At 51.7% G+C, this 22,537-nt stretch overlaps 7 protein-coding genes across 7 annotated transcripts; 4 read left to right on the top strand and 3 right to left on the bottom strand.

Moving 5' to 3' along the window:
* Positions 1 to 857: 857 nt before the first annotated feature.
* PpBr36_09719 (uncharacterized protein) lies at positions 858 to 1,554 on the top strand (the record flags this gene model as incomplete). Its single annotated transcript, XM_029896838.1, has 3 exons — positions 858 to 981; positions 1,089 to 1,229; positions 1,313 to 1,554. 3 exons carry the CDS (start codon positions 858 to 860, stop codon positions 1,552 to 1,554), a joined length of 507 nt encoding a protein of 168 aa, XP_029745160.1.
* Positions 1,555 to 2,023: 469 nt separating this feature from the next.
* On the bottom strand, positions 2,024 to 2,914 carry PpBr36_09718 (uncharacterized protein; the record flags this gene model as incomplete). Its single annotated transcript, XM_029896837.1, has 3 exons — positions 2,024 to 2,305; positions 2,482 to 2,625; positions 2,864 to 2,914. 3 exons carry the CDS (start codon positions 2,912 to 2,914, stop codon positions 2,024 to 2,026), a joined length of 477 nt encoding a protein of 158 aa, XP_029745161.1.
* Positions 2,915 to 3,124: 210 nt separating this feature from the next.
* Positions 3,125 to 5,053, top strand: PpBr36_09717 (uncharacterized protein; the record flags this gene model as incomplete). The annotated part of the gene is made up of 4 exons (XM_029896836.1): positions 3,125 to 3,203; positions 3,431 to 3,707; positions 3,766 to 4,052; positions 4,116 to 5,053. 4 exons carry the CDS (start codon positions 3,125 to 3,127, stop codon positions 5,051 to 5,053), a joined length of 1,581 nt encoding a protein of 526 aa, XP_029745156.1.
* Positions 5,054 to 5,548: 495 nt separating this feature from the next.
* Positions 5,549 to 6,439, bottom strand: PpBr36_09716 (uncharacterized protein; the record flags this gene model as incomplete). The annotated part of the gene is made up of 3 exons (XM_029896835.1): positions 5,549 to 5,784; positions 5,911 to 6,083; positions 6,381 to 6,439. 3 exons carry the CDS (start codon positions 6,437 to 6,439, stop codon positions 5,549 to 5,551), a joined length of 468 nt encoding a protein of 155 aa, XP_029745157.1.
* An 832-nt stretch (positions 6,440 to 7,271) lies between these two features.
* On the bottom strand, positions 7,272 to 8,417 carry PpBr36_09715 (uncharacterized protein; the record flags this gene model as incomplete). Its single annotated transcript, XM_029896834.1, has 3 exons — positions 8,213 to 8,417; positions 7,543 to 7,749; positions 7,272 to 7,429 (listed from the first exon to the last, which is right to left on the bottom strand). Exons 1-3 carry the CDS (start codon positions 8,253 to 8,255, stop codon positions 7,272 to 7,274), a joined length of 408 nt encoding a protein of 135 aa, XP_029745154.1. The 5' UTR covers positions 8,256 to 8,417.
* Positions 8,418 to 10,751: 2,334 nt separating this feature from the next.
* PpBr36_09714 (uncharacterized protein) lies at positions 10,752 to 11,525 on the top strand (the record flags this gene model as incomplete). The annotated part of the gene is made up of 1 exon (XM_029896833.1): positions 10,752 to 11,525. The coding sequence occupies one exon, from the start codon at positions 10,752 to 10,754 to the stop codon at positions 11,523 to 11,525; it is 774 nt and encodes a 257-aa protein (XP_029745155.1).
* A 1,042-nt stretch (positions 11,526 to 12,567) lies between these two features.
* On the top strand, positions 12,568 to 22,185 carry PpBr36_09713 (uncharacterized protein; the record flags this gene model as incomplete). The annotated part of the gene is made up of 5 exons (XM_029896832.1): positions 12,568 to 12,747; positions 12,841 to 12,894; positions 12,994 to 13,161; positions 15,036 to 16,299; positions 16,370 to 22,185. The coding sequence occupies 5 exons, from the start codon at positions 12,568 to 12,570 to the stop codon at positions 22,183 to 22,185; spliced, it is 7,482 nt and encodes a 2,493-aa protein (XP_029745401.1).
* Between the last annotated feature and the right edge of the window lie 352 nt (positions 22,186 to 22,537).

Here is a 22,537-nt window from a genome sequence, read left to right as displayed (position 1 = left end):
CGGGTTTCACTATATATATATATATATATATATATATATATATATATATATGCCTACAAACGCACTCCAGCAATTCCCAAATACTTTCCTAATCGATGCTAGTTAGTAGTATACGTGCTCACTCAGCGCCTTCTTGAAAGCGTGCAACGTTCCGAGGACTGATCCACATTCGCGCAGGGAAATATCGCTCAGCTTACCACATCGATGTGATATAACAAAGTCCAAGAATATTTTACAGAGCAAAACAAACAATTGTTGCAAAGCGAACTAGCACGCCGGCATTGCCATCAAGGTGTGCAGCCAAGCAACGCCTGCAGTCCCACACTCTCATCCTCTGGACAAAATGGATCGACCCCTCCTCCAACTATAATTATAATGCTAGGGATATAGGCAGCATTCCCCCCCATAGTATCACACAAATTGCATTAGTTGGGTCGGTTTGAGAAGAAGAAAAACAACCTGACATGCTTGCTTTATTTGAGTTTTACTCAAGCTGGTTGATGATTTGATTTGAAATCCCGAACCCCCCCGCCATCGTAGCAGAGCGGGGAGCGAGCCAGCGAGCCAGCGACCGTTGAAAACGGAGCAAAGGTGGGGGTTCAACATAACCAACCCACTTTGCTTCAACAGTAGCACAAACACTAGGTGCAGACAAACCCCAAGGTTAAACAGCTCAAGCTTCTACCTGTTTCTTTAAGACTCTTTTTCTTTCAAGACCACGTAGTAAAACTGCCAAGTCGTTTGATTCTGTTCTCATTTCAAGGTATCACTACTATCAAACAAACAAGAACATCATACAATCATCATACAGACAAAAGACCCCCACTTAGAAACAAAACAAAAACATTACAGACAAAATGGCTGCTCTCAAGGTTGGTGACGCTTTCCCCGATGGCGTCTCGTTCACCTACGTCCCTACTGGGGGCAAGAAGGAGGACGTTACCGCTTGCGGCAACGGTATCAAGTACAACGCCAGCACCGGTAAGAAACCCACTTTAGTAGTGCATCCTTCTTTTTTGGTATAGACCAAACAAAAAGCTCCATGTAGCACATGCTGACTTGATTTATGATCTCTCCCATCTCCTCAGAGGCCAAGGATAAGAAGATTGTCATCGTGAGCGTCCCGGGTGCTTTCACACCGACGTGCCAGGAGCAGCATCTCAAGAGCTACGTCGAGAAGAAGGATGAGCTCAAGGCCAAGGGCGTTGACAAGGTCATCTTCATTGCATGTGAGTTTACCGTCGAATAGTTGACCAAAAAAAAAAAAAAAAAAAAAACATATACAGACGAGCTTGACTAACCATCTTTCCAGACAACGACCACTGGGTCATGAGCGCCTGGGGCAAGGCCAACGACATCTACGATGACTTCATCATCTTTGCCTCTGACGACGGCATCAGCTTTTCCAAGAGCATCGGCTGGACCTTAGGTGACAGCGGCCGCACTGCCAGGTACGCCATCGTCGTGGACCATGGTAAAGTTACCTACGCTGAGAAGGAGGAGGCCGGCGGCATCGCCGTCTCGGGCGCCGAGGCCGTCTTGGCCAAGCTGTAGACGTGGAATGGTCCAGTCAGCTCCAAAAGTTAAATAAATAATAGGCGCGGACATTTTAGACACTTCAAAAAAAAACACAAGTTCCGCATTTTTCTGCTCTCTGAATAACCCATGCAAATCCCTGGTTTTAAAATGATTCCATGCTACCGGCCACGCAAGGTTGGGCAAGAAAGAAGCCCGGCCCAGGTGAGAGCACCCTGTGGCAAAAGACAAAAAGTTCCGTTTCGACTCCAGTCCGTCCGTTCCGCCGCCGCCGTAAATAAAGGAGCTTAACAGCAGCCGCAGTACATACATATCCCGTCCTGCCCAATGGCCCCAGAAGGTTCGTTGCATGAGACCGCAAACTTTATCATGCTATGTTCGCCTTTCGGAGACCGTCGTTCCCAAGATTCATCAAAAAAGAAGACGCCGTGAAGAAGTTCGTTCCGATAAGGGTATTTGTATATCTGCTTGACAAAACCTGGTTTTCTTAACGAGTGTTGGCGGCAACCTTCTGCTGCGCACCCTTGGCGCCCTGCTTGCTCGTCAGACGACCGGTCTGGCCCTTGCCGCCAGCAACCTTTGCCTTCTCGGCCTTCTTGGCCTTCTCAGCCTCAGCCTTCTTTGCCTTGCTCTCCTTGATGGCAGCAGCCCTGGCGGCGCTGCGGGCCTCAGGCCGCATCGTCCTGCGCTCCTTGATCACATCGAGCGAAGCACCAACGATGGCACGCTGCGACTTAACGGTCCTGCGGGTACGCTTCTTGGCAACCTCCTGTGGTTGGGATAAACGAACGACTGGTCAGCCATCTGTGTCCAAACGAATTTGTTCCAAGCATCCGTCGAGGATTGTGTTTTCGAGATTGGATATGTGTGTGCTCTTCTACTCGGTCGTCGCTATTCGGTGCCAAAGACGAGCCTAGTAGGCTTTGGGAAAAGGGTTCGGCATACCTCAGAGATACCCTTGCGGTGCGCCCGGCGGTACAGAACGGTCCATGCGATGCGGCGGGGGTTCTTGCGCTGCAGGAAAAGGGACTCGGACTTTCCGTTCTGGAAGCGGAAGATCTTGCTGTCGCCACGGACATAGAGCTTACCCTGCAAGAGAAAGGTACAGGACCACAAGTCAGCCTCAAAACTTCCATGTTGTGTATAATGCTCTGTTCCAACGGCATCGCCCGCATGCCAATTCATTGGCATTTGGTTGATAGCCCAGTCATGGAGCCGGTCGTCTCTTTTGAATAGCCATCCTCCCTCTATCTCTTTTGGGCCTTCAACCCTGCAATTCCCGCGCTCCTGCCGTTCTTTGGCGAATAAATGAATAAATCAGCCGTACCTTGCCGGGGTAGATCCTCTGGCCGGAGAAAGTGTCGTCGTACGTCCGCATCTTGAAGGTCTGCTGTTGTCGTCGGGGTTAGTCGGTTCAGGGTGGATGTCGACGTCGTCGGGGGTTGATTGGCACCTCTCAATTTGCAAAATTGTTGTTGTGCGTAGGCGGCATCACTTGCAGCCCTCCAATTCGACTCGGGTGGGGTTGGCTGACTCATCACTCAAAGTGGGTTTGCCTTGATTCGTGTCACGTGAACTATCCTCCATGATGACGCCTGTTGCCAACCGACTGGGAGGAACATGGCTCTGGCAGAAAATGATCCGAATCGGATTATTGGCCTGGTGCAGTAAGTGGTAGCCTTTGACTTTCATCTGAGTATAGGAGTACGGCAATGTCCTACACTATGGCCCAAAACTAGACGTTTGGTTCTTTGTTTACATTTTTGCCTAAGTATTTAAATCTAATACAATATGTCGACGTGCTTCATTTTCTTAATTTTCCCTGTATTGGTTTGTTTAATGAGGCAAAAAAAAAAAAAAAAAACTTCAACTTGTGTACAAGTCGCTTTATTAGCTTTCCCCTCCCAACTCCTTTTCACTTCACATACGCACAACAGTAGTATCTCTATCGTATATGGACTCCCCTCGATTCAACGCTGCACCACGGTGAGAAAAATGTCATACGAACGAGCAGATGAGGTTACCCGGGTGGTTCTTGACGAGTTTTCAAAGCTGCCAAAGAAGCGAAAACCCCCAATCCGTGGCAATGGCGTGCCTGAATGGGTCCCGCTCAGTGGCATAGTAGCAAAGGGAACCGATCCAACATCGCCCTTTCAGTGCTTGTCTCTTGCGTAAGCTGCAAATCCCTTGATAGCAGAGCAAGTAATGTACTAACTAGAACCAATCAAGCACTGGCATGAAATGCCTCCCGGCCAACAAGATGTCACAGGCTAACGGGGTCATTCTGCACGATTGGCATGCCGAGATACTTGCCATACGAGCTTTCAACCAGTTTGTCCTGGAAGAATGCAGGGTCGTTGCGCTGGGGAAGCGACCATCCGAGTACATACGCCCTAGGAGCGAGCTGGAACTCGAGGAGGCTGAAGCTGCAGAGGCACAAGGCCTGGGCTGGAACAGGCAACCATATACGTGGAGGGAAGATGTAAGCCTCTACATGTACTGCTCAGAATCGCCATGTAAGTGCAAATATCACAAACGGACTGTTGAAAATGTTTCAGATGATATTGACTGTTCATCAGGTGGCGATGCATCTATGGAGCTGATAATGGCAGCCCAAGAAGACGCCTCACCATGGGACTTTTGGGATCCTCCAGTTTCTGACTCGGCAACAACAACACCTCTGTCACTGTCATCTGAAGGCAGTATAGGAAAGAACACTACAACTGAGATTCCCAGCCTGCCTGGTCGCGCTTATTTTTCCCAGCTCGGCGTTGTCCGGCGGAAGCCTGCCCGCGGCGACGCGCCAAGGACGCTCTCCAAGTCGTGCTCGGATAAGATCGCCCTGAAGCAGTGCACATCCCTTCTCTCGTCACTGACATCGCTACTCGTGTCTCCCAAGAACGTCTACCTCCGAAACGTGATCCTGCCAGAGTCGAGGTATTCCAGCGAGGGATGCGCACGTGCCTTCTCCGCTACGCCAGGCATAGGAAGGATGAGCCCCTTGCTTGCCAGTGATTCGTGGCCCGGGGGATACGGGTTCCATCCGTTCGTGGTTGAGACGACCGATAAGGAGTTTGAATACTCCAAACGGACGGTCACGGCGCGCGCAGAGGCCGCAGGCATCTCCACCACGGGTGACAACATCGCGTCAAGCCCACTCGCCGTCACGTGGTCGCGCAACGGGCTCGAGGAGAGCACTATTAATGGAGTGCTCCAGGGCCGGAAGCAGCTGGACAGACGCGGGGGCAGTAAGCTCTGTAGGCTGAGGATGTGGGGTCTGGCGCTTGAGGTTTCTGCGCTGGTCGGAGCCGGTAGTGCCCTCGCCGTGCAGAAGCTTCTGGGCAGCAGCACTTATGCCGAGGTAAAAAACGGGGATTTGCTGGCACCCAGGAGATTGGTCAAGACCCGTGCCAGGGAAGAGGCCTTAAAGGGATGGGTGCCAAACGTTGGAGACGACACGTTCAGATTCGCTACAGAAAAGCCAAAACCCAAGATACCCCGAATACCGACACAATAAGAGGTACTCACGACCCATATCTAAAACCCATGACGCAATTTGGGGAGCGCTCATTTGATCCAGCTACATCGCCAATAAAGATGGTGCTAAAGGAGGTTGGCCCTGGTTACGATAGTTGACGAACTGATAAAAGTGCGCATCCAAGGGGTTCGGCAGACACCCGTACTGGCTTCTGTGCGGCAACATCACAAGGCATGCAACAACCAGCCTTACCAGTGCAGACTAATGTCAAGGACTGGTTCCATGTTTCTGTTATTTCTGGGTCGTCAGGACGGAACGACACAAGGAGTAAGGTCATTCCTGGCCTTTGCTCCGCTCCTCAAAGAGAAGATAACCGAGACTTTTGCTTGCTCAATAAATCCATTGATCCGAACACGCCAGTTGCCCCCGCCCAAAATAGCACCAGAAAAGTGACCCATATCGCGCATGAAAAAAAAAGTATGTTGCTTTCATTTTTTTGATTTGACGTCAAGAGGGTTGGCCGTGGTCTATTTCTTACTCGACCTTGTCCTCAAAGTTCTCGCCAGCAACAAGGTCGGGGATGTCGTCATCATCAGCCTCCTTGTCGCCGTCGGCCTTCTGCATGTTCTGGTAGCTCTCGGCAAGCTTGCGGAGAGAGGCGAGCGAGTCGGGGCCAAGCTGGTTAAGAATGCCAGGGACAAGCTCCGTCAACTCCTTGTCCTCACCGTTGCCGTAGATGGCGAAGGTGTTGGCGGGGACAGCGGCGTGGACTGTGGCAACAGGTTCATGTGTTAGCGGAGTTGCTTTATAAGTTGTATGCCGCAACGCAGACCATCTTTGGTCGTGACCAAAAGGGAGGCCGTGCTACAGCGGTGTCAACTAGGCTTTGATCTCACCCTTAGGAGCAGCGAAGTGGATAACGTTGCCGTCGCTCTTGAACATGTTCACCTCCTCAATGGCCTGGATGGGTTGGACATTGAGCTTCTTGAGGGTCTGTTGGAGCTTCTTGTCATCACCACCGGACCGCGCGGGCGCGCGCTTCATCTTCCTCCGGGGAGTTCCCTTGCCACTAGATCATCGCAATGCCAATATGGCGACTTGTTAGCCGTCGGGTTGTCTGTCGTGCTGCCCTCACAAAGGATTATTTCCCCTCATCTCCACCAGATCCACCGCCAGTCTTCCGCACTGAAAATCGACCATTTTATCCTGTCGTACAAGCCAGGCATTGGTCGTTCGCACAAGAGCGTAATGTCTTCCCACGAGGATCTATCGAGGCTTGGGAAAAAAGAAAGTTGACAAGAACGTACCCTATAATCTCCGAGTCAGTATATTGACCGCATCGCATTCCAGGCTATTTGTACGGCACCACTCACCAATGCGTGCGCTCGCACCGAGCTTCTTGAGGCGCTCCTGGACGTCGGCCATGATTGCGATTTGCTTTTTTCTAGAAAGAGCGGGCGAGGATATGGACAATCGTGGTGTGGGCGGAAAAGATCGATGGCTGTCTCGCGGGGCCCTTGCAATAATCAGTAAAACTTGTGGTCACAAAGGTCTGCGGGAGGGCCTGCCCCCCCAGTGGTGTGTCTGCTTTGCTTTGCAGCACGTCCCGCCGAAATGTCAGGCCGCAACAAAAAAAAAAAAAAAAACCCGCCAAAGGAAAATTGGACCGTACCCCGAATTATTGCATAAACCCTGTGGTATCCTCTCCTGTAAAAGATGGATAGGGCCCGTCTGATAGCTTCTTTTCTACACTGGTCAAGGTGGTGGCTCACTTGGGTATCGAAAGCTCGCTGTGAATTTGTGCGCCGCCAAGCTAATTTTCGCTTGTGCAAAATCCATTTTCCGTGAAAGGTCATCGACATGTCTTGGCATGGAAGCTGCAGCACGGGCCCTCCCCGCCTTCTGTCAGGTCCAGTCAGATTGTGTCCTCCGACTAATGCCCCACGCACCGGTCCAGCATATCGTGTCAACCGCGCGCGTATTGTCTTTCAGGCAGACTGCAATGAATAGAATTGATGGAGTTTTATGGACAAGTCACACTTGTCAAATGTTCAGTGAAAATTTATCAGAATCGCAGAGCAGAAATCTTAAATTTACATTATGTTACAGGAATCAGGGAAGCCTTCCCTGCTCAAGTGTTTATTTAATCCACGTACACTACTTTTCCACGATGTACCCTTCCAGGGCAAATGCCCATGCCTGCGGTATCTCACATATCATCTTACATCGGTTTTGAGAAACATAGAATGCGACCCTGCTACCTAGAGGGCGGTAATCCGGCCTCTCTCCTCATCTGCTCAACCCTTTCGTGCTCTTCTTGTTGCATCCTTGCATGCTCAGCTGCTGCATTCGCGCTCGCCATCTGTCTGGCAAGTTTTTCCTTCTTTTCTGCCTCGATCTGCTGAGTGATCCAGACTGTTTTGAACGACGAGCGTTTCCGGGTCAGTGATCCAGGCCGCTAGTAATAGAGCCCTCACAAGACGAAGCATGCTCATCTCTCTACGTTATGGCTTTTTGGTCCAACTCACTGTTCTTATCGGACTTGGCGGATTTTTTGAGTTCCGTGACAAAGTCATCGTACTCCTTCTGCCGCTCATACCGGCTCTCGAGGGCCCTCCTTTGCAGATCTGGGTTATACCTCTTGAAGAGCTCCTCTTCAGTCGGTGAAAGATACATAACCAAGGCTGGGCCTCCGACTGCAATGCCAGCGCCGCTTCGCAGTTCAACCAGGTTAGCTAATTCGTTCCGATGATATTGCAGTGTCGCAACAAATGAAGAGATTTTCTCACCCAAGAATCATCTTGAACCATAACTTGTAGTTTGGTGCTTTGCGAGCCATTTTGAAAAAAAAAGTTGAATTAAATTATCCAGTCCTTTGCACCGTGACGAGTTCACTTTGAAGATGAGGTTATCGCCTTGGAGTTTGTTACTCAATCCGCCCTTACGACAGTTTCACTGTGACGTCTTCTCCGCGCGATGATTCTCATTGGTGCACAACACAGCCACCTCAGATCCAGTTTCAGCCACAGCAGAAGTGTGGCGATCCAAATCAAGGTACCGACATTATTCAATCCCGTGAGAGCCCCTCCTATGGATGGATTGTTACAGGCAACAGTCCCTTAGTCTGGCTCAGGATGGCTCAGACTTTTATGGAGGCAGCACTGAGTATTTTCAGTTTTCGAAAATCAGCCTGCTTACTATAGTAGGCGATGATGTAACACCTGTGACTTTTGTCAGTCATACTGTACCTGTCAGATCTGACAATCGCGAAAACCCGTACCACCCCGACTGCATTGATAAAGTCCCTGGCTTCTCCTTGCTGACCCCAATATGCGAATGCTTGGTTGTGGCCAAAAATAAGATTGGATAGATCAGCAAACCCTCCCCCGAACAAAACCTGTTTTCTGAACGATGGAGTCCACGTCAATATTCCACTATACTGGTGGGCTGAATGACGGAAGTTTTCTACATTGAAACAGTATGTCCGAATGTGCAAATGGAAAACGGCAGAATTGATGAAGATCGCAGACCCTTTTGCAGCCCGACCCTCGACGAACCCCTAATCTACTTACTTGGCAATGGGTGGGAACTGGCCCGGAATCTTTGTTGTCCAATATTGCCATTGTCCGCAAGCTATCCTTACACCGTACCACGCAAATAGACACAATAGTCGCGCCGTTTTTTTTTTTTTCCCTTCCAGGGTTCAAGCCCCATTCATTCCTTGCCGTAAATGAGTAGCAATGGTCGACTTGCCGTTTAGCTTGTTACCGAAATAGCGAGGCCGCTACCCTGCTGGGCGCCGACTTCATACCTCAGAGCACTGTACACAGAGCAGCTAATGCATTCATTACCCGACCAGCCCCCAGTGCACTAGTTTGGTACACTTGACTGTGGACGTACAAAGCCGGCAGTTGATCATTGAGCAACCACTTTCATGTTGCATCAGCGCGCTTATTGCAGTGCCCCAAGTGATGTCGGCCCTGCGCCCTATCCTTGGAGGTGGCGTGCACTAGCACCAATTTTGGTCAGTTTCCGAACCGATGCACAATAGAGTCGCAAGTAACAAGCTTCAAAAGCAACAAACCGGAGACGATGCAGTTACCGCATATGTAGAAAGTAGAAAGCTAGATGAATTAATTAATTCACTTGTCTTGACTGCTGTTCTGTTTACTACAGTGCTAATTATTCGTTTGTCACTTGACATGGAGCGGATCATTACATGATGTAGGACCAGGTCAGGGCTACGGCTTGGTCACCTAACGGAAGGATGTGGGTAGACCGTTTTCCTCGATTGTGAATCCCGTTTTGCTAAGACTGTTGAACAACTCATCGAGAACCTGTGTGCCCATCTCCCTTCCAATCTGGGATTCGTACTCCTCTTGCGCCTTCATATTCCTTCCAAGGGTTAAACATCGTGCCACATTGCGCTACGAGTAGCTCAAGGCTAGCGCTTTCACATTGGTGTAGCAAGGTCCTGTTAGTTGGTCATTTCTCGTTAATTAAAGCTAATCCAACCAACCCCTTTTGACTTGTTAGTCCGGATTTTCGACCAAAAGGCCCAGCTTCCAAGACAAACCGAGGGATTTGGACGAGTCTTGAATATCTGTGAGCGGCGGACAAGGAAGTCTCTTCAGTGGAACGGATGCATCACTGAGGCGAGGCACAGTTGTGTCCGATGCCCAGACCGCATAAAGATGGTAGGCGCCGGCATTGAGCTAACTGACTGGCGCGGGTGTTACAGAGGCCGTCTTCCTGCACCTCTTGAGCTGAATGACTTCAGTCATGCTGATTGCGGTGAAGTAAGCCCAATGCTATCCCCATGTAGATTTTTCTTTCTATCCGTTTTGCACTCTGGCCATGTGAAAAGCCGTAAAACCCATCAACCCCATTGAAAATGAGGGCCTTGATTTGAGCGATGATGATAATAATACTTCCATATAGCATAAAAACAAAAACATGATATTTGTCAGTCTGATTTCTCATACGCGATGCAAGAGGTGTTAAAACGGTGTTATTCGTGTGTCTCTTTGCTGCTCTCAAGTCCTGCACGAAAGGCGGCAAAGTCGGATATGAAGAAAAGGGCTGTGCCTTGTGGTTTGGTGGTACCTTAAACGGTGCTTGGTAACGTAAAGGGGCCCAAAAATTGAACGGCCAGTGGAGACAAACATTCGGCCGTTCCTGGGCTGATGGGCCTTGATTCTAGGACTGAATACGAGGACTACTCAATTCTGCACTGTGAGAGGTTACTGAACGGTCACGCATACCACGAGCCTACGGAGCCACGGGCAACGCAGGCCCCACACCACACCTCCCACACCAAAAGCAACGCTTCTGGGTCATTTCAACTTTTCCAGGCTCATATTACTTCCAGGACAGCCCTTCGCTCGCTACGGATCGCCGTCCATTCCACTCGTTATTCCTTTTCATCTGTCATCACTGCTGTGGCCATTATTGCTACAGCTGCCATTTAATTCTTACGATTTCCTGTATATTGACAACAGCAGGCGAGCTGTGATCGATTTATCCAGTCGCTTCACAGTCAATCACCAACAAGAAGATCGAAACTTCGGCCTGCTGCGTCACGGGAGACTAGCCGTTTAACCAAGATCGACAGCTACTCAGTCAATCTGATCTGACGGTCACGGACTGTGTACCTTAGCCGTCGTAAACTTGGCTTTTGCGACACTCCTCTTGATAGACTTGTTCCCTCGTTCAAACAAGCCTAAAGTCGGACATCATGCATTCCACGCAACTTCTTCAGGTCCTGGCGGTGGCCTTGACAACATTCTCTGTCGCCCATGCATCTATTGCTGGTCCTCAGGCGCTGAGGATACCACAAATGCATGAGATCGTCAAGAGGCAATCCGGGTCGGACCCCAGTTCTTCGTCGAGCTCACAAAGGTCTCCGTCTACCACCACGCCTAGGACCACGCCAAGCTCAACGACTTCGTCATCAAGTAGCCGCGAGACGACGACACCTCCTGCCCCGACTACTCCCAATCCTAACCCACAACCCTCGCCGACAACACCTGGTCCAACTACGCCTACTCCGACGTCGGCGACATCCACAACGTCTCAAAATACGACACCGCCCCCAGCGGAGAGCTCAAGCACATCAAGAACTACCATAACCACTGTCATCACCACCACCAACAGCGATGGCTCGATTTCCACCCAGACCAGTCAGATCGTCCAGGAAACCACTGTGCCCAGCTCTGGCAATAACGACAACAAGGGTATGGACGAGAAGCAGCGCAACACTATTATTGGAGCTGTAGTTGGTGGTGTCGGTGGTGCCATCGTCTTGGCCGTTATTGGTCTGGTGGCCTGGCGTGTCTGGGGTCGCAAAAAGAACCAGGAGGAAGTGGACAACTCTTTCGGAACCTCTGCGTACAACGTCGCTGAGAAGCCCGAACCGACTGCTGGTTCTACCAACAGCCGTACGCCCTTCCAAAGCACTCTCGAGAGCTACCACGCACCCACTCACGTCAACACGGCCTCCAATTTTTAAAAAAAAAGCCATTGACGCGCGATTGGCAGCAAGCACTGCCATCGCGGAAAGGTTAACAATCAGAAACGGCAGTGTTTCGGCCGAATGACTACCAACAGGTGAAATGATACGATACCCTGTGTATAGGATTTTTACTGGAGCTCATTTCATCACCTCTCATTGTCGATAAACGCCGATTTATAAGTCAGAACCCTACAACAGAGAGTTGATGCTCTCGTATTCTAGTTTGCATGGTGGCGGCAGCATCGCGGGGCATTTTACTTTTCATAATCTGTTTAAATGGCGAGAATAGCTTCGGTGTACATCTTTTCCTTCTAAGAATTTATGGGTCTAGTCCCTTACAGACAGTCTGGAAAATTGCTCATGCGGCGCGTGTGCTCAAATCGTTCGGCTTTGAACGCACTGGATTTGTTTTCATGTTAACCATCTATTTCATACATGTCTCTGGATGCCTGGGACCAGGTGGATTGAACGACAGTGGCACATCCATAAGCAACGACTGTCGGAGGGTCTTCATTGCGCGAGTATGAACGAGTTGGGTGTGTTGCATGTGCCCTTTTTCATTGTTATTCATTTAATATCAACCGTCACGGTTTACGGCTTTTCATTCTAACTTCAAACCATAGAAGAATTGACTATAAATGAAAACCCGCTCTCATCAATTCGTAGCTTGCCAAAGAGAAATCCCGTGACTACCGGAAAAACTTGGGCCCTTCTACTCGGCACGGTCTCAAGTTCGTTTCATGTGGTGGAGTGATTCAGACGAAAGGAAGGGAATCTTTGGATGGCAGCGTTCGACATTCACTCACAATTCCACACTCTCGCTACCACTGGTTTGGTATACACAACTTCATCGTCCAAAGGCGTTTCTTTTTAAAGCATTTGAAGCGAATCTGTATGCGACGGTTCTTTTTGGCGGGTTTTTTTTCGACTGCGAACAATAGTTGCTACCTGCCCAACGAACGCATCTCGAGACACGATTACTCGAAACGAACCGAACGAAAAAAAAACCCCTGAGAGTCACGATAAACACCATCAAACCATGTTCGCCACTCGACTCGTGTCTGCCACAGCAGTTCTCATGGCGCTGGTCGCAGGAGCTCTCGCAGCATCATTACACCTAGCCGGAGGTGACTTCAGAATGGGCGTCATCTACCCACGGCAACAGGCGAGAGCGCTACAGGTTTTTGACAAGGCGTTAGGCGGCGCTAAAGCACAGGAGGTAAGGCGAATATGCGAATGTAGTCATGGCATGCATGGAAACGCGATAAGATCTCGATGATCTGTGGCTGACTTTTGCCGTCTTTTGAAATAGATAACGCAGTCCAATGACGAGAAGAGGCCTTTCCAAGTAGGCGGGGATACTTTTGTAAGGCTTTTCTGTATTGCGTACCAATCATGCATGATTGAAAAGTTTACTTCTTTCCTGCGGATGTGGCTGACTGAGAACGATGACTTGCCGATACAGACCGACTTTAAATCCGCGGCTGACAGGTCCTGCGACAACCAAAAGAATGCATGTGCTGAGCTGTCAAACAGCAAGAAGATCGAGGCGCCCGTAAGCGAATGCGACAAGCAAAACACCGAGTGCAAGGCGGCAGCGGCATCGGCAACACAGACAGCCTTCAACGCACTGGTAAGCTCCAACGCAGAGTTCGACTTTTTCTGTGACTTGTGAGACAGAGCGGCGCGGTGTCTCCCATGCTTCAGCTGTGCCTGCCGGATGTAAACTTCTCGTTTGCAGGCCAAGTCGCAGGATGATCCTTTCAATGCGAAGGGATTGTTACTATTATTATTTCTTTTCTTTGGGAGGTTACGATATAAACGTATTGAAAGCAAGCGGCATTTTGCAGCGCCGGACGGACATTGTTGCCTGACTGAGAGTTTTGTTCAAAAAACATTCCAATATTCATTTCATGTAAAATACCCCACTTTATAATAAGTTATTGTTCTCTTTTGACCTTAAGTCGACGTTGCGTGTACAGCAGTCAGGAAACGTCAAGAGTTTAGACTACCTAGGTACATTGTCAGATAAATAGGCTAGGCTTAGCCAGAAACAGCTAGACCCAAGGAAGAGCTGGAAAATGATGTGACAATGTAGAAAACGAACAGAGATCGCGCCCCGACCGTTGCACTTGTGTGGTAATGGCCGTTTCCTCCAAGGTTCGACACGATTTTAAAACGACGCAGCGCCGTGATGCCGTGCACTCACAAATTCGTACCGATGGTGTGGAACCACGTCGCTGTCGTAGTGGACGCCAATTGAATTGAGGGCTTCTGGGCTTAAAAGGGTTCGTCCACAGGACCCTGGGGGACTGACCGGGACCATGCCTCTACGACTTGCCAATTGGTTGCGGGAATCTGCAGGGGGACGCGATTGGAGCGAGCATGTGGGATTGCGATGGAGTTTATTTTGAGAGGGTAACAGAAGTTGGGAGAAGAAAAGTCAGCGGGACAGAGAGACACGTAAGACACGTCAACAACCGGAACCAGGGGAAAAAAAAAAAAAAAAAAAAAAAAAAGATACAGCAAAATCGGCAGCCACTGGTCTTCCCAGTTGCGCCCAAGACAAAAACTTTTCCAACCAGTGAGCCAGACACACACTTCATCAACAGCAGTCAATATCCAGACATTTTAGAACAGCGCATGGGGATAATATAAATCAAAAGGGGTTGAACGGGGCGCCTTTGGGACTCGGCGGCCATCAAACGCCCGCACGGTAATGAGCGCGAAATTTGGGGACAAAATGAATTGCACTGAAAGGGTGTCCACAACGTGCCTGCAAGTGGGGCCATGCCAAATCTGCAGGGAGCTGTTTAACGTGTTCGCTGGAAAATAACGATGCTGGGCTCTCAATGCTCGACGGGGTTCATTCATCTTGGCCACCTCACTCGAACAAGCCCTTTTTTTTGTCCTTCGCGTCGCTCGTAGACGACACTCGTCAGCCTCAAGACCCGACGTTCGGATTCTTGAAGATTCGACTGGCAGCTGACGTTTTTTCCTCTGTTTCTTTCGACGAGGAGGTACTGCCAGCTGAAGACCTCATGTCTTCGATGGTCCCGAGGTTTTTTGTTATACATTTCTAATGTCACTCCTTTAATGCCTTATTTCTTGCCTGCCTGCACCCCATTGCCGCGACCCAGGATCTTCCATTTTTGCCGACTCAAGCGTTACGGCCTGCCAATCTGGCCACCAACCAGAACACACAGAAACATTTGACCTACCTAGACCTTCTGTAGGGTCGTCGGTCAGGATTGTTGGTGTTCCAGGTTTGTAACGACGCGTGAATTGAGATCCAGCTGCAGGCGATTCTAGCTTCGCCTGCACTGAATCTCGGTACGGTGAGTTACAGCTTTTGACTGCCCCTTTTGTGCTGTGCTTGTTTCTACCTGCCTCTTGCCCGTTGGAAACCCTCGAGTGCAATTCCAATGCATCCTACCCATTGCTCTGCCTGTGACGGATGAGCACACAATAGTCATCAGGATCTGACACGCTTGCCTTGTCCTGCAGCCCCAGTCAAAACTGTCTTCGCCAAAGATACAGTCTCCTCCTGGAGCTACAGCCCAGGACAACACGAGAGACAATAGGGCCGTCCCCTCGTCCTCGCCGAGATCACCTGCCGTATCGACCACCTCAACCGCTGACGGCGACGCTTCCCCCATCCTACCACCTCTTCAAGCACCACGGCTGCCAGACCGTGTACAGCTACTGCTGAGGACACCGCCGGGCAGCAGGGGTGAAGACAGAAATTACGTGACCGCAAGCTGGGGCTCCCCGTATCCCAAATCTGAGAATTCAGACCGTCTGAGCAGTCTGAGCAGCGCGTCTTCGGCAGATTCCTCACCTGGACATCACTTGGAGATCCAGACACCATTCCTAAGACTGCCACCATCCTTCACGGAGGAGTCTCCCACGGAACAGAACCAACCGTCTTTCGTGAGTGCTGCTATCCTTGCCAACAGAGCTCGTCGACCAGCGAGAGGTCTCACAGAAGACTGGATACGCCAACACACCGCAGCAGGTGACGGAAGTGCCGAAGCACGACACTGGCTCAGTGACGGTGCCGGAGATAGCGAGAACTCTTCACTGAGCGGATCTATCTCTGGGGAGGAAGCTGCGTGGTTTGACGAAAGCGATTTGAAGACACCTAGGGCCACAACGAGTGCGCCCCGTTTTCCGAGAACACACCAGAAGTATCCGAGAACACGGTCTAGTAACGAGACCTTGAAACAAGCAGACGTGCATCACCTCTCCAGAGTCACGTCAGCAACCATGGCTTCCGAAAGCGAACCTATCGGCCCCGAGGGGTCGATGGCTACAAGCGTCACAGAAAAGGCCCTACCCGACCCCCCATCAACACCAAAGTTGTCGGAGGCAACCATGACGAACGGAGTTGCCAATAGTCCACTTTTTGAAAAGAAGCTGCCGCAAACCCCCAAGAAATCGCCGATGAAGCAGCCAGCCCCATCGACACCTAGACTTAAGAAGAAGGTGCCTTGGAAGGGAAAGAATATTATGATTTTGCTGCCCCGTGATAGTGACAGAGGCAAGCCTGGCCACGCACCAATGCCACTGAATGAGGAAGAAGTGGCAGGTATCATGAATTCCTGGGAAGAACTTGGCTACAGCACAAGGGGGTTCCAATTGGACGACACCATGGGATTTATCGAGGCTGGCAATCAGTCACAAAGCCGAAGGGAGTGGCCCACTTGGGAAGATCTTGCCAGCGACCGGCAACAGCGCAACTACAAAGTAACGTTGCCCGACTTGAATGGTGAGTTTACTCTTGATTATGCTCTTGGCGAAATAGTGGATTATGAATACTGATTGTTCCCATCGCCCAGCATGGAAATCTTACGTGGAGGAATTGCAAGAGGCAAAACTACGAGCCCTTGGTGTCTCTTTTGGCGACGAGGACCCTCCATCCTCGATTTCACCTGCACCTATCAGTCGTCAACCGTCTGTTACGCACTATCCACCTCTCCCTTTCTCGCCGCCTGTGCCAACGTCTTCGGCTGCAAGCAATGGAGGATTCCCCTTTCCGGCATCTTTCTTGGGATCGGGCGCCCCGAGCCCTGGCATCCCGTCCGTGCCGTCCCCAGTGTCTTTCAATGGCAGGTTCCCTCGCCAATCCATCTCGATACCGGCGGGAGCTTTTCACATGAATGGATCTCTTCCTAGCCCCCATGGATATTCTCCCCAGTCGATGTTCCATCACGGGCATGCTAGAGGTGGATCACCATCTTTGGCCAATCTCAGCTCAATGATGTCGCCCACCTCGCCATTTCAGCCGGATCATTATGTCCCGCCTATGCATACACGCCATCAGTCAATGCAGTTCCCAATGCTTGGCCATCAAGTTTTCCAGGGTGCTCGTGCTTCGCCTCGCCTCCAGGAGCTACGTGAAGACGATGAAGAGGCTGAAGAGCGGACACCAATCAAGCCACTCGATGTGGACCTCAGCTCTATGAATAAGACGGGCGAGAACTTGCAGGGCGAGATCGATGCGGCCGAGTTCGACGAGGCGACGCAAGGTGCAGAGTATCATCTTGAAGAGCAGATGCGCTCGCAGCTCGAACATGACAAGGACTACAGCCCCCACAAAGACGCGGACGACATGGCGCCCTCGATCGAGGCCGGTCTTTCTCAGCATGCCCACGCCAGGGGGCCTTCCGTACAGTTTGCCCCGCAGGTTGAGCGTTTCCGAGAAGATGGGACAGAGGGCGGAGTTCTACACCACCCGCAGCCGCATAGCAGAGGACATTCGCTGTCTCAGAAATACTTTCAAGAGCCCGAGGGCGACAGCACGGATGATGGTGGATCCAAATCTCAGGACGTCGCATCCGCAAGCGGCAGCATCCCTATGCCAGTACAAAACATGGAATTCGATTTTTCGGAGGCGCCACAGAAACACCAATCAAACTTTTCCATGGCCAGCAACCCCTGGAGTGAAGCGGGATCTGTCAAGTCTCACGCCTCCCGCCGGTTTGGCCACAAGAGCCAGGCATCACTGTCCGGCCTCAACGTGGAGGCCCCCGAATTCAAGTTCAATCCTGGTGCCAGCTTCCAACCTTCTCAGTTCAGCTTCACAAGCGATTCTTTCCAGCCTACCACTGTGTTCCAGGCTGGAACCGCGACGAGTGCACCGAAGGGGCCGCTCTCTGCCGACTCGAGCACGTTCAGCTTTGGTTCATCCAAGATCAATGCAGCCGCCCCAGTCTTCTCGCCTGGCCAGAGCGACTTCAACTTCTCGGCGTCTGGTCCCAAATTCCGTCCCGACGCACCAACCTTCACGCCGCTACACTCGTTCACGAACTCGCTCACAAGCCCACCTATGTCCGGCAATGAAGGCCCGGGAGGCAACCTTGGTGGCTCTATCTTTGGAACCATTGACCTTAGCGCATCTGACATTGTCAAGGCACCCAAGAAGACCAAGGCCATCCCGATCGTACGACCACAGAGCCGCGAGAAGGCTAAGGAGGAAGAATCCAAATATGACGAAGAGGGCCGGGTTATTGATGATACTCGCACTAAACGTGCCAAAGCTCGTTCAGACGATGGTGATGATGTTCCTCTTTTCGCCGAACCTACGGCGCCGACCCCCATGACGGAGGCTCAACCAGAGGATCTTCCTCAATCGGATAACATCCATGTCGATGTCAAATCTGGAGACGAGAATGGCGCGGACACAACCGTCTCTTCTGGATTCTCTGACAGCCTGAACGCAAAGGCAGCTAACAGCCCGCCACCACTGGTGCCACCGCAGACCAGTTCCTTGAACTGGACTCCCTTTGAGTTCAAATCCCAAGTGGATGTCCAGCCATTCAACTCTGCCAGACCGTTCGACGATGACGCAGGCTTCAAAAGGCAACACAAGAAAACCTTATCTGCCACCGCTCAGCCTTTCATCCCGTCAGGCTTCATTTTCACTGGACCGAAGGTCGACACACCAAAGGCCGAGGCTGATGAAGCTACCGCGGACGAGGCTACTGCAGATGAAACCGAACAAGAGCCTGCTGATGAGCCAGAGGCCCATGTTACAGACCATGATTATGCGGAGGCAGAGGCTCTGCAGGACACAGCCGAGGCGGAGCCGCTGGTCACTCCAGAACTGGCGACTCATATGGCGGATATCGACACCACCCAGCCCGTGGCTGCTGCCGCGCCACCGCCTGTCAAGAAAGGATTGTCAGCGTCACGTTACGCCGCGTCGCCTTCTCCTCCGCCTCAGCGCAAGGTTTCCGGCTTATCTGCTTCACGCTATGCTGCGTCGCCGCCCCCGGCCTCTGAGGAGGATACTGGGAAAGATCAAGTTCGTGGCCCGACTGAGCGTGGCCAGCCTCTGCTTATTACGCCACCGGCAGTTGAGGATTTACGTAACCAAATCGAGCCTCCTGAGCAGACACCAGCGAGTGAACGCGCCGGTGCCAGCTTTGAGGAGATTGACGACATCATGCGGTACATCAACAATGACCCGTCGCACGGAGTCAACAGGACAATCGATTCAGCCCAGTGGCACCAGCCTAGTCCCAAGCGACACATCTCTCTTGCTGCGGTCACTAACAATTCACCTCTCCATCTTGCTCCTCATGAGGTTTTCCGCAGTGACGCTCCCAGCCCGAGCCCAGCACGTCACCGCCTCGAGTCTGTTGACGCTCAACAGCCTATTCTCTCTACTGAGCTAGAGGATCCGTTTGTCGATCAACCAACTGGATCTCAGTTCTCTGGCTCAAACATTCATCATCTTCAAGGCAGCGAGACCGCTCCAGACAGTGACTGGGAGAGGGCTTTCAGCGACGAACAGCATGAGAAGCTGGAATCAAGGGTCAATTTCTTCGATGGCCATGTCAATGAAGTTGTTGGTAGGCTACTAGCCAGCCGCCTCCGGCCTTTAGAGAAGGCGCTGGACAGTATCCAGCATGCTGTTGCAGGCAGGCGGCCTACTTCTAGTAGGCTGGATCGTCGCAGCGCATCTGTCGACATCCAGCACAGCGATGCCGACGATGAAGATGAAGAGGTGCCTAGACGCTCCATGAGTCCACGCCGCGACAGGCGCCTCGACCAGATACGCAATGCCGTCATGGAGGCTCTTGCTATTCAGCAGCGGAACAATCTTCCAGCTCCTCCTAAGACCGAGTCTGACGCGGAGATCTCTGCAGTGAGAAAGGCAATTGAGGAGATGAAGGAGCAGTTCGGCAAGTCACTTCACCTCGACTTTCGTGGCGAAGATCTCCGAAACATTGTTGAGGACGCCGTTGAGCGTCGCATGGTGCCTACGCCACAGCCTATTGCCGTCAAAGGCCAGGAGGACCTCAGTGAGAAGTTCAACGAGCTCCAAGCCAAGGCTGCAGACTTGGAACAACGCCTTCGTCTTGAGGAGTCCAAGGTCGAGACCGAGCTTGTCCTGCGTAGAACTGCAGAGGATCGTGCGGCCGAGTACCAGCGCAACCTCGAGATGGCTGAGACCAAGATTGAAGTTGAGATTATGAACAGGAGTGTGTATGACCAGCGTGTGCACGATCTCGAGGAAAGATTAAAGCTTCAGGAGGAGAAGGCAGAGCAAGAGGCGTTAGCAAGGAGGACCGCTGAGGATAGACTTGCCGAGAACCAACGTCTTCTGCGCATCTCTTCAGAAGAAGAGACAAGACTCCGTGAGGCCCTGGAAGAGAAGGAGCAGAAGATTAAGGTCATCGAGGAGTCTAGAGGCAAGACGACGATGCGCCTTGCTCTGCTTGAAGCTTCTCAGACGAATAACCAGAAGTCTCAAGCGGACAGCCAGAACAAGATCAACGCTACTGAGACTGAGCTTCGCGAAGCCCGACAGGACGCTCGAACTTGGAAGGCTGAGGCTGAGCGTGTGAACAACATCGCAAGGCAGCAAGGCAGCGAACTGGCCCAAGTCAACGAACAAAACAAGCATCTGAAGAAGATCATTGACACGCTCGGAACTCAACTTGAGGAGAACGAACGCATCCGTGAAAGCTGGAGGGGCAAGTTTGTTTCTCTGCAGAACGACATGACCGATGCTGCTGCCAAGATTACCGAAGAGAATGCTCACCGTATCAAGAAAGAGCAGGAGTTGCTTGCTCGCCAGGAAGTATTGGACGCAAAGCTTCAAGCCGAAGCCAGAACCCGAGAGCGTCTGGAGAGTGAGCTTGAGAGACTGGAAGCTGGTGAGCGGCAGGGTATCAGGGCAGTAAACGAGTGTAAGAGACTCGATACACTTCTTGCGGAGCTGAAGACAGAGAATCACCAACTCCAGCAGTCGTCTGTGCGGTACCAGATCGAGTTCCAAGAGGCGCGGGACTCTGCCGCGCGTGAGGTCCAGCGTACCCGCGATGCCATGCAGTCCCAGATTGACCAGGCCAACCACGAGGTCAATGTGGTGCGTGAGGAGCTGGAGGACCAGGTGCAGCGTGTTCGCGCACAGTTGGATCAGGTGAAGCTTGACGCAGACACTTCTAAGGCCAAGTACGAGATGCTTCTCGAGGATGCGCAAGCGACGCACAAGACCGAGATGGAGGTGCTTGCTCGCAAGCACCAGGTCGAGATCGAGGATCTACAAGAGCGACACGAGCGCGTAGTCAACAATGCGACGGAAGACGCGCAGCGCCTCGAACAAAACCTACTTGAGCGTCTCAGCATCTCGAACTCCAAATCCACGAACCTGCAGGAGAGAATCCAGCATCTCGAGGAGAGGCTCGAGATCGCCAAGGAAGCTGCTGCTGCAGCGGCCCGGGCAGCCAAGCTATCTCCAGTTGCCCTGGAGCACAGCCTTCAATCACCACCTTTGGCTGTACCCGCGGCGGCTCGGTCCATGGATGTCCCCGAAAAGATTTCGCCCCAGGCGCTACGCGAGTCGATCATGGTGCTGCAGGAGCAATTGCAGGCTCGGGAGCAGACAATCGAGGAGTTGGAGCATCAGATTTCCAAGCTCGACCCGGAAGCAGAGACCAAGATCACCAAGCGGGACGACGAGATCGTCTGGCTCCGCGAGCTGCTCGCTGTGCGTCATTCCGACCTCCAAGACGTCATTGCTGCGCTCGACAGCGACGACTACGACCGAAACGCAGTCAAGGACGCCGCCATCCGGCTCAAGGCAAACCTACAAATGGAGGAGCAAGAGCGCGAGAGGGCGATGAATGGTGGGTCTGCAATCAATCTGCCCAATATTGCTGCCTCTCTCCGCGATGCTGCCACGCCCAGAGTTGCTCAGGCCGTTGGTCCCCTCGCTGCCGCCTGGGGTAACTGGCGCAAGTCTCGCGAGTCGAGTAACTCTTCCTCCCACGCGGTCCGCCCTGGCCATAGGTCAACGCCTTCGAGGAACAACTCAACCTCGCAGAGCAATCTTTTCTCTGGGCTAATGACGCCCCCGGCTTCGGGCCTGCGTCAAACACCGCAAAGCCAGCAGCAGCAACATCAGCCCACGGCTTTTTCTAGCACAGGCCGTCGCATGACTGCTCAACAGCTGGCAAGCCGGTCTAGAACCATGTCATCGTCGTCATCGGCGTCGCGCAGCGCCGAAAATAAGATGCTGGGCGCACAGGGGACTCCTAGCAGGGGAGCTCCGAGGACGCCGCCGATGATGAGGCCCAGCTCGTACGATGCTGATGCTCATGCTGAGGAATTCGACGACGCTGGCTTCTATGATGATGAGTAATTGGGGGAATAACCCTCCACCCGCATACCTATAAATTTTCCTTTGTCATGACATTCAACAACCAAAATGGGGAGTCTCGTGCGATGCTTTTTTGTGTTCTCACTGTATGAGGCATGATCGAGCGTCAATGAGCAAGTTTTGCGAGAGTGCAGTAGGGCGAGGAGGCGAGAGTCATTTTAGATTGATACCCGGTTCTTTCTCCATCCCTCACATAATGTTTTACCAGATCCGGAAGATTGACTTATATACCTAACGGTAAAGGAGATCTGGGCGCTAATCTCTTTCTCTTTTTTAAACTTATTTTTTTTTTTCTTGGCAATATTCCGGCGCAGAGTTTATTCTTGTTTAGCTG

This window comes from Pyricularia pennisetigena (assembly GCF_004337985.1).
Source record: "Pyricularia pennisetigena strain Br36 chromosome 7 map unlocalized Pyricularia_pennisetigena_Br36_Scf_7, whole genome shotgun sequence".
NCBI lineage: Eukaryota > Fungi > Ascomycota > Sordariomycetes > Magnaporthales > Pyriculariaceae > Pyricularia > Pyricularia pennisetigena.
This window is presented reverse-complemented; position numbering and strand designations above follow the sequence as displayed.